The sequence below is a fragment of the Lagopus leucura genome, unplaced genomic scaffold (genome assembly GCF_019238085.1).
Source record: "Lagopus leucura isolate 7727_CA_CO unplaced genomic scaffold, USGS_WTPT01 Super-Scaffold_73, whole genome shotgun sequence".
NCBI lineage: Eukaryota > Metazoa > Chordata > Aves > Galliformes > Phasianidae > Lagopus > Lagopus leucura.
The window spans coordinates 7,100,479-7,114,060 of record NW_024962252.1 but is presented as its reverse complement, the minus strand read 5'-3'; the positions used below and the strand labels follow the sequence as shown (position 1 = coordinate 7,114,060).

The following is a 13,582-nucleotide window of genomic DNA, read 5'->3' as shown; positions in this document are numbered from 1 at the left end:
TTCTAAACAGCTGGCAGGGATCCTGGAGAGTCCCGTGGTTGTTACACCAGTGCACAAAGAATGTTTCACAGGACTGTCTCCAATCAATGTTTTTCAGAGGGACTGAATGAGAAGGCAGCAACACTATTGTACAATTACCGACTTGTTGCAACACACTGTTGACTTCTCTGCTAATGAAATGTACTGTTTTCTTATGGCAGTTCCTAGTATTGAGTTCTTGAGATTTATTTCTTTAATCTTGGATGTGGTTTATGGGGAACTTTGTTATTAATAAAGACAAAGTCAGCAGGAAAGGAAAAGTAGGAGAGAAGGAGGCAACGAAACAAAGAAGAAGAGAAAGAAAAGGAAAAATCAGAAGTCAGTCTACTTCTTTCATGAAAATAGCTCTACTTATCTGAGCTATTTTATATCTGTGTGGTCTGCATATTAGACAGCAAAAGTTGGGGGAAATGGAAGAAGGAATGAATTAGTACAGAAAACCCTTCAGAGCTGATCCTTCCCATCTCCAAAGCAGATCTCCTGGACCCAGCAGTGTGCAGAAGTAGCAGACTGCTACCCCAAGTGGTTCTGCATTTCCCAGGTGATTTCCTGTGGGAAATCCTGAGGCTGCAGCCAAATTGTAGGGCAGGCATTTTCTGGGGAGTGGCACTAGTTGTAAATCCCCAGACACTGCATCTATCTACAGCTCTTTGAAAGGGTAGATAATAGCAGGACAAGGGGAAATGGTTTCAAGTTGACTGAGGGAAGATTTATGTTGGATGTCAGGGCAAAGTTCTTTACAGAGAGAGTGGTGAGGTGCTGGAACAGGCTGCCCAGAGAGGTTGTGGATGCCCCGTCCCTGGAGGTGTTCAAGGCCAGGTTGCATGGGGCCCTGGGCAGCCTGGTCTAGCATTAGATAGGAGGTTGGTGGCCCTGCTGCAGGGGGGTTGGACCTTGCTGATCCTTGAGGTCCCTTCCAATCCAAGCCATTCCATGGTTCTATGATATGATTCTATGATCTGGAAAATCTGGGTTTGGTTCTAACATGGACAGGACAGAGATGGGGCTGATACCTCTCTCTGGGAGGTGGAATTGCTCCTAGAATTCAAGAAGTTACAAAAACAAAAGACATACAGGTACTAAAGACTCAGGTCAGTCTCAGTAAAATAGAATGGAACATTGCCTAGGAAAATACAGGGCACATATAACATATGAATTTTATAAGCACTAGATATACAAGCATCAAACACATAAACACTTAGTGTGAATTTGATCTGCTATTTCATGTTCCATATACTTTGTGTTAACACTGAGCAGTTAACTGCTGTGTTATCTTCAAGCCACCACCTTGTTATCAAAGCAACAAGATGCATCTTGAACCCAAAGAGGCATGTGCAATTGGAAAATGTTACTATATTAAATCCTACCTTTGAATACAACAGGCACCTGCATTCCAATTAATAATTTAGCTTGTGAAAATGTTTCTGTTCATTTCCTAATTGGTGCAACAATATCATCATTTTTATTCTACTTCTGAAAATAGTCTTGTTAAAATAATGGCAGATGGAAAGAGATCTGTTTCTAATTCTGTTGCTAGACTTCCTTTGTAACCCAAAATAAGTCATTTATTCAGGGTGTATCTCAGTTTCTTCATTTGCAAAATGGAACTAATAATACTTCCTGGCACATAAGGTTGTTTAAGAACTTGGTACATTGTGTTTGAATAGCATGGTGCAATCCTTAATGGAAGGTTCTGAGTGCAAGCTATTATCATTCAAGTAGACACCAGAGACCAGTGACACCTCAGAGATTGGTGTTGGGACCGGTATTATTTAACATCTTTGTAAGAGACAGTGGGATTGAGTACACCCTCAGCATCTTTGCAGATGACACCAAGCTGAGTGGTACACATCAGAGGGAAGGGACGCTATCCAGAGGGACCTAGACAGGCCTGAGAGATGGGCCCATGTCAACCTTGTGAAGTTCAACAAGGCCAGGTGCAAGGTCCTGCACCTGGATTGGGGCAATCCCAAGCACAAATACAGGCTGGCTGGAGAACAGCTTGAGAGCAGCCTTGAGGAGAAGAATTTGGCAATGTAGATTGATTAAAGACCCAACATGAGCCAGCAATGTGCTCTTGAAGCCCATTAGGCCAACTATGTCCTGGGTTGCATGAAATGTGACCAGCAAGTTGAGGGAGGTGATCCTGCCTCTCTACTCTGCTTTTGTGAGACCCCACTTGGGGTACTGTGTCCAGTTCTGGAGCACCCACAAGAACGACATGGAGTTGTTGGAGTGCATCCAGCAGAGGGCCATGAAGATGGTCAGAGGGCTGGAGTGCCTCCCCTACAAGGACAAGCTGAGAGAACTGGGACTTTTCAGCCTGGAGAAGAAAAGGCTCTGGCTCCCTATAGAGGAGGAAGTTTTTCACTCAGAGGAACAAGCTGCTCAAGGAGGTTGTGGATGCCCCATCCCTGGATGCATTCAAGGATGTAGGTCTGAGCAGCCAGATCTAGTGGTTGGCGACCCTGCCCATAGCAGGGGGGTTGAAACTAGATGATCTTTGAGGTCCTTTTCAACGTAGGCCATTCTATGATTCTATGATTCCATGATAAGATTAAATCCTACTGAAAACAAACAAACAAACAAACAAATTTAAAAAAGGCAGAAAGCAACAACAACAGTAACAGAAAAAAAATACAAAAGCTGAGATTGTAGAAAAAGAGAAAATTGAGAACATCTCTTTGTACACTAAAAAGTGAGGATTACACAAGGGCAATGTGTTTTGCAAAGGAATTGCAGAAGAGATATGCATTACAGCAGCCGTGTTTGAAGTACAGTAATTGAGGCCTGGGTACATTAACTTCTGTGCATATACATATAATTCTGTGCATTAACTGTATTGTTCATCATTATTCTTTCTTTCAGATTCTATTGATGAAAGATCCTGGTTGGATTCGAAACGTCTGGACTCGCAATCTAAATGTAAGGAATACTGTTCTCTCTGATTTTCACCTCTAGTGCCTTACAGCAGACCTAGCTTGAAGCCAGGCAGGTCCTCAGGAAAATGGGACAGGGAGAAATTAATGCTTGGCCACCTTCCAGTACCCAGCAGAGCATGTCCCAGTGTCATCCTTCAGACACCGTTACCGTATGTACCATATGCACCTTGGGGTACTATTATTGCTGTGAAACTGTGGCTCTCACATGGGATGGTACTGGCAGGATAAAAAGATGGAAATGACAAAAGAAAAGAAAGAATAAGAAAAGGAAAAAAAAAAAAAAAGGAAATTTGGCACTTTGCCTGGGCAAACAGAACTTTGCCTGGGGAACAGAATAAGAAAAGCTGTGTCACATGTTATGAGAGACACATCCAAACAGAATTCACCCAGATGGCCCTGCTGCTGCTCTCCTGGAAGGCACATCTGTGAGGCAGTGATCTTGGGACACAGCCACACATTGGACAAAAGGACCTCTGAGGAGCTTGTTGCTTCTGAGAGGAAAAAAAGCCTCTTCCCACCTCAGATAGAGAGCTGCCATCACTGAGTGATTTGTGAAGAGAGAAAAGGAAGCAGAGCCAGGAAAGAACCTGCTGACCTCCTGTGTGGCTCTGGAGCTACCCCTCAGCAGTGACCTACTTGTACAGTGATCATGGGGCAGAATAGTTAGAGGCTGATGTGTTGGAAACATGTGGGACCACAGCATTTTTACCTAGCACAAAGCAGTGCTACTCAAACACATCTGTTTCACTGAATGACTGGAGTCACTGCAGATTTGTGTGGTTTCACAGATGTATTAGCCTGGGTGCAGTGTCATCTAGCATAGCTATATTGCTATCTCATGTGGATCCTGCTCAGGTGCTTTTCATGCTGCCTGTATTAGCGCAGCATAGGAGATATGCTATGATTTATGGAGGAACCTTCCTGATGTAGGAGTCTTTGGGTGACTCACGTGTAGCTCCTATACTGGGTAGAGCCTGCCAACTTTTCAGTTTGTGTCTGACAGATGAAGGTTAAGATTTCCATGGAGCTATGCCAACACAAATTAAGGATTTAATCCATACAATGAATTTGATATTAGCAATGTCACATAAACTAGATGGGAAGTCTGAAATGAGGGTGAGGTTGGCTGCTGTTTGCCTGGGTTAGGTTTGGGTGTCAGTTTTAGCTGCTGAGCTGTACAGACAGAAAGATTCATGGGAATTCACAATGCAAAGAAAACAAAGAGGGAAGGAGCCCCAGTTAGTAAAAGGAAGCACAAAATCCAAAAATAAAGGCAATGTGTCATGTGAACTTGTATAAAAGCTTGAAAGAAATGAAGATAGTGCCTTCTTGTAGTAAGATTATACTTCAAGAAGTATCATTTTTTACTCAGTCCAGAGCAGAGGAGGCTGAGGGGAGGCCTCATAGTAGCCTCCATGGCCTCACAGGGAGCACTGAGCTCTGCTCTCCGTGACAGCAAAAGGGCCTGAGGGAATGGAATGGAGCTGTGTCTGAGGAGAGGTAGGTGGGGGTCAGGGACAGGCTGTGCACCAGAGGGCAGTGGGCATGGAACAGGCTGCCCAGGGCGGTGGGCACAGTCCTGAGTGCTGGAGTTCAAGGAGCGTTTGGACACTGCTCTCAGACACAGCATTTGGATTTTGGATGGTCCTGTGTGGAGCTGGAGGTTGGACTCTACGATCCTGTGAATCCCTTCCAACTCAGGATACTCTGTGGTTTTATGTTGTGTTTGGGAAAAATTTTGAATTCATTTTTATAGCTCATTAGTATGCACTTTTCCCTAGACTACCCATAATGTAGCATGGAAATATCAAAAGAAGATAGGGAAACAGTTCTGTAGATGTGCAATATTTAATACATGCTACAGGGAGGGAAAGACAAGTGAATTAGTGAACCACCAGAATTTAGAATATAGAAAGGATATTGCAGACAAAAGATACGTTTGCACTAAACTGTCTGTGAGCAATTCTGCAGCCTAAGGTATGAAACAGAAAGTGACAAAAAGACATCAAACAGAATCTGCCACAGGAAACAGAATTACAGAGGCTAAATTACATCTGATGAGGACAAGATAGGTGATCAACAAGCATGATCCCATCGCATGCAAACAACATGCAAAACATACAGCATGACTGAGCTGGGCTGTCACCGATGGCTTCAGGGGAGGGGCATCTGATAGCAGCAGGATGACTACACAGGCAGGCTTTTTTGTTTGTGCCCAAATTGCAGGGTGTGAGTGGTCATGGGGAAAAACAGGGTGTCTGAGGAGGCCAGATCAGAAGCAGGCAATGTACCTTGATGTGACTCTGAGCTACCTGTGGGTATGACTTTTTTTTTAAAATTCTGTTAAATAGAATTATTTTCTGTATTTTCTGACTGGGCTTTTTCTGACCAGGCTTCTTGCACTGCTGCAGAGCTTCATGCAAAACACCATCTACTTGCCTAGATTAGCTGTTTTATAAAAAAAAACAAACAAACAATTCACCTGTTACAATGAGCAGGACCCTCTGCTTGTTTAAATCTAAAGAGGTCACCGGCTTGAACAGGATTATACTGCTTTGTGTGAACTGAGTGCTGGGCCTGAGTTCTCTTTGTGCATGATCTGCTGAGCACAATGCTGCTAACTTGCAAATAATAGTAAAATGAGCTTGTCTTGCTTTTGTAGGCAGAAGCTGCTAGGTTTGAGACCATTCATGGTCTGTAGATTTGTCTGCAAGCAATAAACTGTAGGGTAAGCTGTAACAAGGGTAGCAAGTCCAGGGCAAAGTCTCTGACATTCTCAGTTTGCATAACAGAATATGTAAAGCATACAGGCTGCCAGGACAAAGGTTTTCTATTCCAGAATGTGCTAGACCTAATGAAATGGATTTAACTAATTGAATTAAATGATTTTAACACTGAATTAAATGATTCCCATGGACTTATGCAAAATGCTTGTATGTAGGAAACACAAGTTTATGACAAGTTTATGGAGCAGGGAGAAATAATTTTCACAATGTGCTAATTCCTGAATACAGCTATTTTATAAAAAAAAAAACAAAACCCAAAAAACTGAAATATATATATACATTTTAAGAAAAGTTCATGTTTGTAAGTGCCAGTGCTTGTAAGCTTTTTTCATATTGTGAGCAGAAAAACATGGAGATGACCTTCACTACCTTTTATGTAAGGGTAGGCTCGAGAGAGTGGTAGTAGGGAAGAGAGTTGATTAGGGTTTCTTTTCCACTCTTTTAATACTTGACCAGCTAAAATTGTTTTAGGTTTCTCAGTTCAATGTTGAATTAGATTTCCTTACAAGGGATTTTTGCCTCCTGAGAGTCATTCAAATACATCACACTTTTTGGCCAGATTATATATCCATAATGATCTCAGGTGTTCCACTTGCAAAAATCTTGCGTGTTTTATATATAGATTCATTTACGTGTCAAAGTCTTTGTTTAAATGTTAATATTTAGATAATGAAATTTCTCAATAGGGTAAAATTTCAGTTTTTGTTTAGTTTTCAGTAAAGCAGAAAAATCAGGAAAACACTTTAAGTATGCAGGTTGCAGTTTCTGTATTCAACACTTCCCTTTCCAAATTCAAATTGGCTGATGTATTGTTTGTCACATCAAACCTGTTTAGTTTTCCAAATTTTTCTTTTATACTGATAGAAATTAAGTTCTGCTTAATTACAGTTCTAATATAACATTAATTAGCACGTTTGGGGATCGCTTTGCCACAACACCTTTGGAGAGACTACATTTGTTTTGACATCAAGATATTTGAAGGGAAGCATTTACTACTGAGTTATCATGGACACTTCTCCCATTCATAGAAATTTGAACATGAAACTGGAATAAAATACTTTCATGATTTTGCAAAGCTAATCATATATACTAACTGTTTAAGTACTCCAGATGCAGAAATCATAAGTGAATTCTATTCCTTACACAATGACCCATAAATATCTGTATGTTCTCACCTATGTAAAGAAAGATAGCAAGTAGCAATCTGAAATAAATCACAGTATTCCTGCTTTAAAATGCTTGACTCAGAGGCACCAATGAGAGTTTTCCATATGCCCTGAGCCTAAACCAGTGAACACGCTTAAATAGGAGAAAGATTGCAGTAAACTTTATATACCGATTAACTACTTGGACTCGATGCAAGCCATTAAAGAGCATTTAATGCCCTGTGACTGCATTTAACTTTATGTTTCAACTTGTTTCTAGGACTTCAGTACAATCTCAGTTATTATCTTTATCAGTAACAATATAATTTTGAGAATAAATGATCCTAGAAACAGTATGGTTAAGTTAGCTCTGACAGCACAACCAAAAGATTGTTTAAACACCATATATTCGTTAAACATTGCTATGCTACAGGCATTCAAAGGATGACTACATTTCAAATCCAGAACAAATACATGCTTGTCATAAACTGTAATCATTAAAATCCCAAGAGGAGAAGTGCAAAGAAAATGTCACTAAGATGGGTTATCCCCACAACAGTATTTCACCTCTCCCTGCAAACCTCCTAATACTTATTCAGAGGCTAAAGATCAGAGAGATTGGAAACCTGTGTTGCTAGGTGCTGCTGCCAGGCTAAGGTCTCACAGCACATGGGAATGAACAAAAAGACAGTGAGGAAAGACCTGAGGGCCACAGCTGTTGATCAGGCTTGCACTCTCTTTCCTGACTTGCTGTTACAGAAAGCCCTGAAGAAGGAAAGCTGACATGTTTCAGCTGGAGGTGCAGGATCCAAACCTGTTGCACGGATTGAATTGGGAAAAGTGAAAAAGAGCTTTATTAAGAAATACAGATATATTTTTTAAAAATGCTGTAACCTGGCTACATACTACCATTTCAAATATTCAAGAATCAGAAAATCACAAAATTTTAGGGGCTGGAAGGGAACTGTGGAGCTGATCAATCCAACCCCCTGCTAAAGGAGGTTCCCTACAGTAGGTTACACAGAAAGTCATCCAAGAGGGTACTGAATATCTGCAGAGAAGGAGACTCCACAACCTCTCTGGGCATCACAATGTGATGCTTTACGGACTCCAAGCAGTATCTTTCTAGACCTGTTTGCTAAGATAATTCAATATTCCTAGGCAATCTGATGTAGACATGTGTGAATAAAGCAATGATCTTCCCAGCAGAAGAAATTGGTTTCTGAATATCCTTTTAGGAATGGGGTATTTTAAGATAACTGTTGTAACTGTTGTAACTGTTTGCAAAAGATACAGAAACAGCAAAGAAAATATTATACTCTGAGAAATACAGCAGCTTTGTTTGGAGTTCTCAAAGCATATTTTGTAATATTTTGTTCCAAACAAACAATGCATTTTGTTTTTCATTTGCTGTGCTTTGAGAACAGTGTTCTGGGCAATAGCTCTTAGCCATGCACAGAAACATTGGATTGAAGGAAAGGTAGCTTTTGGGCTGGAAAGCATTTCAGTCCAAAAGGGGGTGGACGGACTTCCTGTGAAGGTGCACATGATCATTCCCTCCTTATATATATGTACATTTAAACAAAAGCATGTATTTTGCCTGAGCAGAGCGCAGTCCTTTGTTTGAACATGTCTACTTAGAAACTCTGGGCTTTGGCTAAGGAAAGAGTATGTTGATGTTATCTCTGCAATCTCATACATTCTTATTGCTTTGATTTACTGGCACTCATGATTTTCTAAGATTTCTAAGGTTATATTTAGAGAGCTTAAGCTACAGATTTGGAGGTGAGTCACTTTGTAACAAGACCAGACTAGTACAAGTAGACCTCCATAAGAGTTGATAGATATATTTAGCCTCCCTTGTGTGTCTCTTGAATATTCCTCCCCTCTTTTGTTTTGGCCATGTTTGCATCATAGGAGTCAACGCGTGCCACTGTTCCTCGGTAGCCCAGTATTTTGAGTGTGGAAAGAGCTCCTGGGATATAAAGGAAGCACTGAGATTTTCATGGTTTTGCAAGGTTTGAGGTGGATCTAAAGAGAAAAGAAAGGCTCATTTAAGTTTCATTATCAAGATGTTATATACTGAGATGGAAAAACCCCACTTCTTGAGTAGTTCATTGGCTACAGATCTCTTTTTTGAGAGTACTTTTCAATGAGGGGTAGGTAGAAAACTGTGTATCACAAAACCAAGTCCAAAAGTAGTTGGTACAAAACCAAATTTGGTTACACAGTACAAGCCCTGATGGCATGACAGTTGATAAGCGTGTTAGCATTAGCATTAGCATCAGAGATGAACATTTTGGTAAATAATCAATACCTCCTGCCCTGCCTCTAATTTCATTTGTATCTGTTCCTGGAAAACTGCAATCCTACATTTGACAAAATAATCCCCACAGTTTCCCTTTTCACTTGTCACTCCACCTTCTCACTGACTTAGACTTTATAGTCCTTTTGAAGAGCTTGTAATCTTCCTGAGGATGATGTCATTGTTCACCTCTTAACAGTGAGGACAAAGAAGGAAGATAAGAAATGATGTCAGAATGGTGTTGTGTAACACCTGCGGTGACTGACCGTGTCAGCAGGCAATTACAACCATATGGAAAGCAGAATCCAAAACCTGAAGTTGGCAAAGGGCAAAGAGTTCAGGTGGGGCAAACATTGCAGCTGGTGCAGGCCAGAAGCATCAGCCTAAATACAACACACTGAACACACTGACAGAAGCAAGATGGTTTCATACGGAATAAAGAATAAAATCTATCCTGTATGGCTTTATGTTGCATAAGGATGGCATTCTTACTCTTTCTGAGGTTGTATTCTACTGAGATCTTCAAGAACCTCACACTGACAGAGTGGGAACAGACCATTCCAGAAACTGACAAAGAAAAATCAGCAGGACAGAAAAATGTTTTATAAATCACTACAACTAAGTAACTTCTACATACATCTATATGCTACAATAACCACCACCAGTGTGCCTTCAAATGAAAGGAAAAAATGAGTTGCCAGGTTAATTGAAGGAAAATAAAAGGGAAAAAATATGGTGGAGATGGAAGATTCAGTAGATCATCAAAGATACTGTAGGTAAAGTATAAAAATACCTACTTACTTAAATTAGGAGAGTTACTTTTTTATTAAGATGATGAAACGTTTAATTAGATAATTGGAGAGCCAGAGTTTGTAATGCTCATACTGGAATAAAACTAGATCAACTCTTATACTGCTTATATAGTTTATACAGCTTGAGCTACTGAGTTTATTATCAAGACAACAGCACCAGATTCCAGAGCTATATTTGCTTATGAATACATTATAAGTTAGCTAAAAGCTCAAGTTCTCTATTTATGGAATCATTTTTACATGGACATCGTGTATGCATTAACAATTGCAGTCATTCATAACCCAGGCACTATATGCCTGAAGATGTATCCCAGTTTTAGTGTGGGAATAGAGGCATTAGAGCTAATGCATTAAATCACTTTCTGGTCTGAGTGGTCATTTTCTGAATGGCCAACATGCTTGCCAGGAAGATCTAATGCCCCAAGAACTGAAGGCTTTTTTTCTTCTTTTTTCTTCTGCATAAACATATGTACTAAATTCTAGTAACCTATGCTTGAGTTTTATTAAACCTTTCTTCTTTTTGAGTTTTTTAAAGCCAGTTTTATTAATTATCAGAAGACCACACAGGTCAAATTTCTTGCAACCTGTCTTTTCATAGTAATTATGAAACTACTTCCTAGGCTAGAAGCACTGTGCCAAAACCATATGCACATAAACTGAACTGATAACCTGTAAGTTCTTTGGGACAGGAATTAAGTGTTAAATGAGTCATAATGGGTGGATACAAATCAGAGAAGGAATGGAAAGAAAAAAACTTCTGTGAGCAGGTCCTTTGAAAGTCTGTGGACAGTTGCAGAGTCAAAACTTAGGAAATAAACTTGTGTTGCCCAAACATGCCTCCAGAAAACAAAGAAGAAAATGACCTGATTCAAAACTTTTTCACTCCATGAATTATTCTCTTGCAAGGGCATAGCATGCTTCTTGATCATATAGTTCAACTCCCTCAGACATGCAGTTTTGTGCATAACTTCAGTGTGCCTCTTAGTCTGGTATGGTCTGTGGCCATACTATCCTCCAAACTATGCCCAGACATGGGACTGAGCCAAACCCACATCCATGACCATGTTAAAGCTTGTATGGTGTGATAGATTATGTACTAGTGCTTGGTTCTTTAAATAGATGTCACTGATGAGAACAGTTGAGCTGAAGCGAGTTGAGTACCAGAAGAGTAAAGATTTCAGAATCAGTCAGCAGAAGTTGTTCTGAGAAGTAATCTGAGGAACACTGTCCTCAGAGATGATGGTCACATCAGCACGAACAGCAGAACTAAACAGAAGGACTAAGATGGTGTCGTGCTTCTAGCAGAATCTTGTAGTTGCTGAGCAAGCATTTGGCACTTTCCTCAGTATCTTACTTGTATCATGGCTATATTTGCACTGCAACACAGAAAGAGAAAATGTAACCTAGCACATCAAACCCTTAAAAAAGATGTAGAACCTTACTTGTGGGCTGGATCAAGCAGCAGGTGGCTGGACATGGTAAATAAGTGGACACAACTTTCCAACAGTGAGGCTCTCATTTCTGGATTTCTGAGCAGCAGGGAAGAGTGGGTGGTGTCGAGGCTGTGGAAAGATAGTGACTTTGATTCAATGTGTTACAATTATGTTTTTATGTAAATACAGTAGTGAAAGCCTGTAGTGGAATTTTGGTGGCATTAAAGCAGTCCAGAATTGTGAGGGCTGGAGGATACCACCCACTCAGAGGGAACACAGTACTGCATTCCACATGAATGCAGCAGAGCACTGGTCAGGGTCCACTGCTGGCACAGGCACAGCATCTTGTATTCACATCAGGGATGGGACTATTCACCAGCACATCTCAGTGCTTGTAGGGACAAGGAATTATATGGGAAATGAAAGCACAGATACTCTGGACTGAGGTGAATGGGATGAGGTTCAACAAGGCCAAGTGCCAGGTCCTGCACTTTGGCCACAACAACCCCATGTAGCCTTATAGGCTTGGGGCTGAGTGGCTGGATGACTGTGAGGAAGAAAGGGACCTGGGGGTGTTGGTTGATGCTCAGCTGCACATGAGCCAACAGTGTGCCCAGGTGGCCAAGAGGGCCAACGGCATCCTGGCCTGCATTAGAAATAGTGTGGCCAGCAGGAGCAGGGAGGTGATCATCCCCTGTACTCAGCACTGGTGAGGCCGCACCTCGAGTGCTGTGTTCAGTTTTGGGCCCCTCACTGCAAGAACGGCACTGAAGCCCTGGAACGTGTCCAGAGAAGGGCAACGAAACTGGTGAGGGGTCTGGAGCACAGGGCTTATGAGGAGCGGCTGAGGGAGCTGGGATTGTTCAGTCTGGAGAAGAGGAGGTTCAGGGGAGACTCTACAACTTCCTGAAGGGAGGCTGTGGTGAGGAGGGGTTTGGCCTCTTCTTCCAGGCAGCAAACAGGCCCTGAGGAAATGGCTGCAAGCTGTGCCACAGGAAATTTAGGTTGGACATGAGGAAGAACTTTTTCTCTCAGAGAGTGGTCAGGCACTGGAATGGCTGCCCAGGGAGGTGGTGGAGTCGCCATCCCTGGCAGTGTTCAAGAGGTGTCTGGATGAGGAGCTACGAGATATGGTTTAGTGCTTGTTGTAGCAATAGTAGTGGGAGGACAGTTGGATTAGATGACCTTGTAGGTCCCTACCAACCTTGTAATTCTATGATTCTATGAGTCTATGATTTTTGACCCAGTTGCATATTGTTTTCTTTTGGGGAATAAGCGAACAACCACATCTGTTGTGTGCCGGCAGAAACTGCCTTCACTGAATTTTTGTTCTAAAGCAGAGATGAAATTGTTCATGTAGCTCTGTAACTGGAAATGGAGAACACCAAACAGGAATTTGAGCATGTGAGAGTGCATCAGTCTCATCATCCAGCAGTTCTTGTGGTTTGCACAAGGATTAGCAAACAGAGTTAGAACAGGAGAAAGAACGGCTGAAGAAAAATCTTGCAAAGAATTACAAGTAGGTGAGGGATGAGGGGAGACTGCAAGGAGATTGTTTCACAGTATGACTGGAAAGTTAACAGAAAATGGAAGACTTAATTGCTGATTGCTCAACAAGGAACTCTCCCCAGGCTTCTGCTGCGCTACATGGTGGGGACCAGAACATGTAGGCACATGAAAAACACCTTGAAAAAACTAGTTTTCAAGGCTAAATCTGGCAGGCTCTCCTCCAGCTCATTTATGAACTTTGATCATTCCTTATGCATGTTCTATGCCCTTTTTTTTCCTGTGTTTTACTGTTTCCTGATCATTTGTTTGACACTTAGCTCCATCCCCTCCTACTTGCTATGAGAGATCCCACTATCTGGTAGTTTTAGCAGTGCACATCCACTTCCCTATTTAGTTAGCTGCACCACAAGCTATCTCTGTTCTTGTCACTGCAAGTTTGAAACAATGACTTTAAGGGAACCAACAAGGAGACACCCCCTCACAGAAAGGGGCAGCCGTGTGACCGACCTGTCCTCATCTCCTAGTTCGGCCTTTGGTACAGAGCGTTCTGGACCCGAGGGCACAGCCGAACGGAGAGAGAACACAGCTGTAAGTGACGACGCAGAGGAGGC

At 41.7% G+C, this 13,582-nt stretch overlaps 1 protein-coding gene and 1 long non-coding RNA gene across 5 annotated transcripts in view; one reads left to right on the top strand and one right to left on the bottom strand.

Moving 5' to 3' along the window:
- Positions 1 to 13,582, top strand: part of LPIN1 (lipin 1) — a 75,324-nt gene that overhangs the window by 16,817 nt on the left and 44,925 nt on the right. For 2 of the 4 annotated variants that reach the window (XM_042874489.1, XM_042874507.1), the window contains exon 2: positions 2,908 to 2,964. In XM_042874489.1, the coding sequence (XP_042730423.1) occupies positions 2,908 to 2,964 (57 nt within the window). Of the gene's footprint in view, positions 1 to 2,907; positions 2,965 to 5,192; positions 5,300 to 13,582 lie in introns of those variants that run through there. The other 2 variants (XM_042874499.1, XM_042874519.1) reach the window with 2 other exon arrangements.
- The window catches only part of LOC122181795, a 44,892-nt gene that overhangs the window by 31,213 nt on the left and 97 nt on the right, over positions 1 to 13,582 (bottom strand). The window contains exon 2 of the long non-coding RNA XR_006179594.1: positions 11,472 to 11,591. This is a non-coding gene — a long non-coding RNA (uncharacterized LOC122181795). The remainder of the gene's footprint in view (positions 1 to 11,471; positions 11,592 to 13,582) is intronic.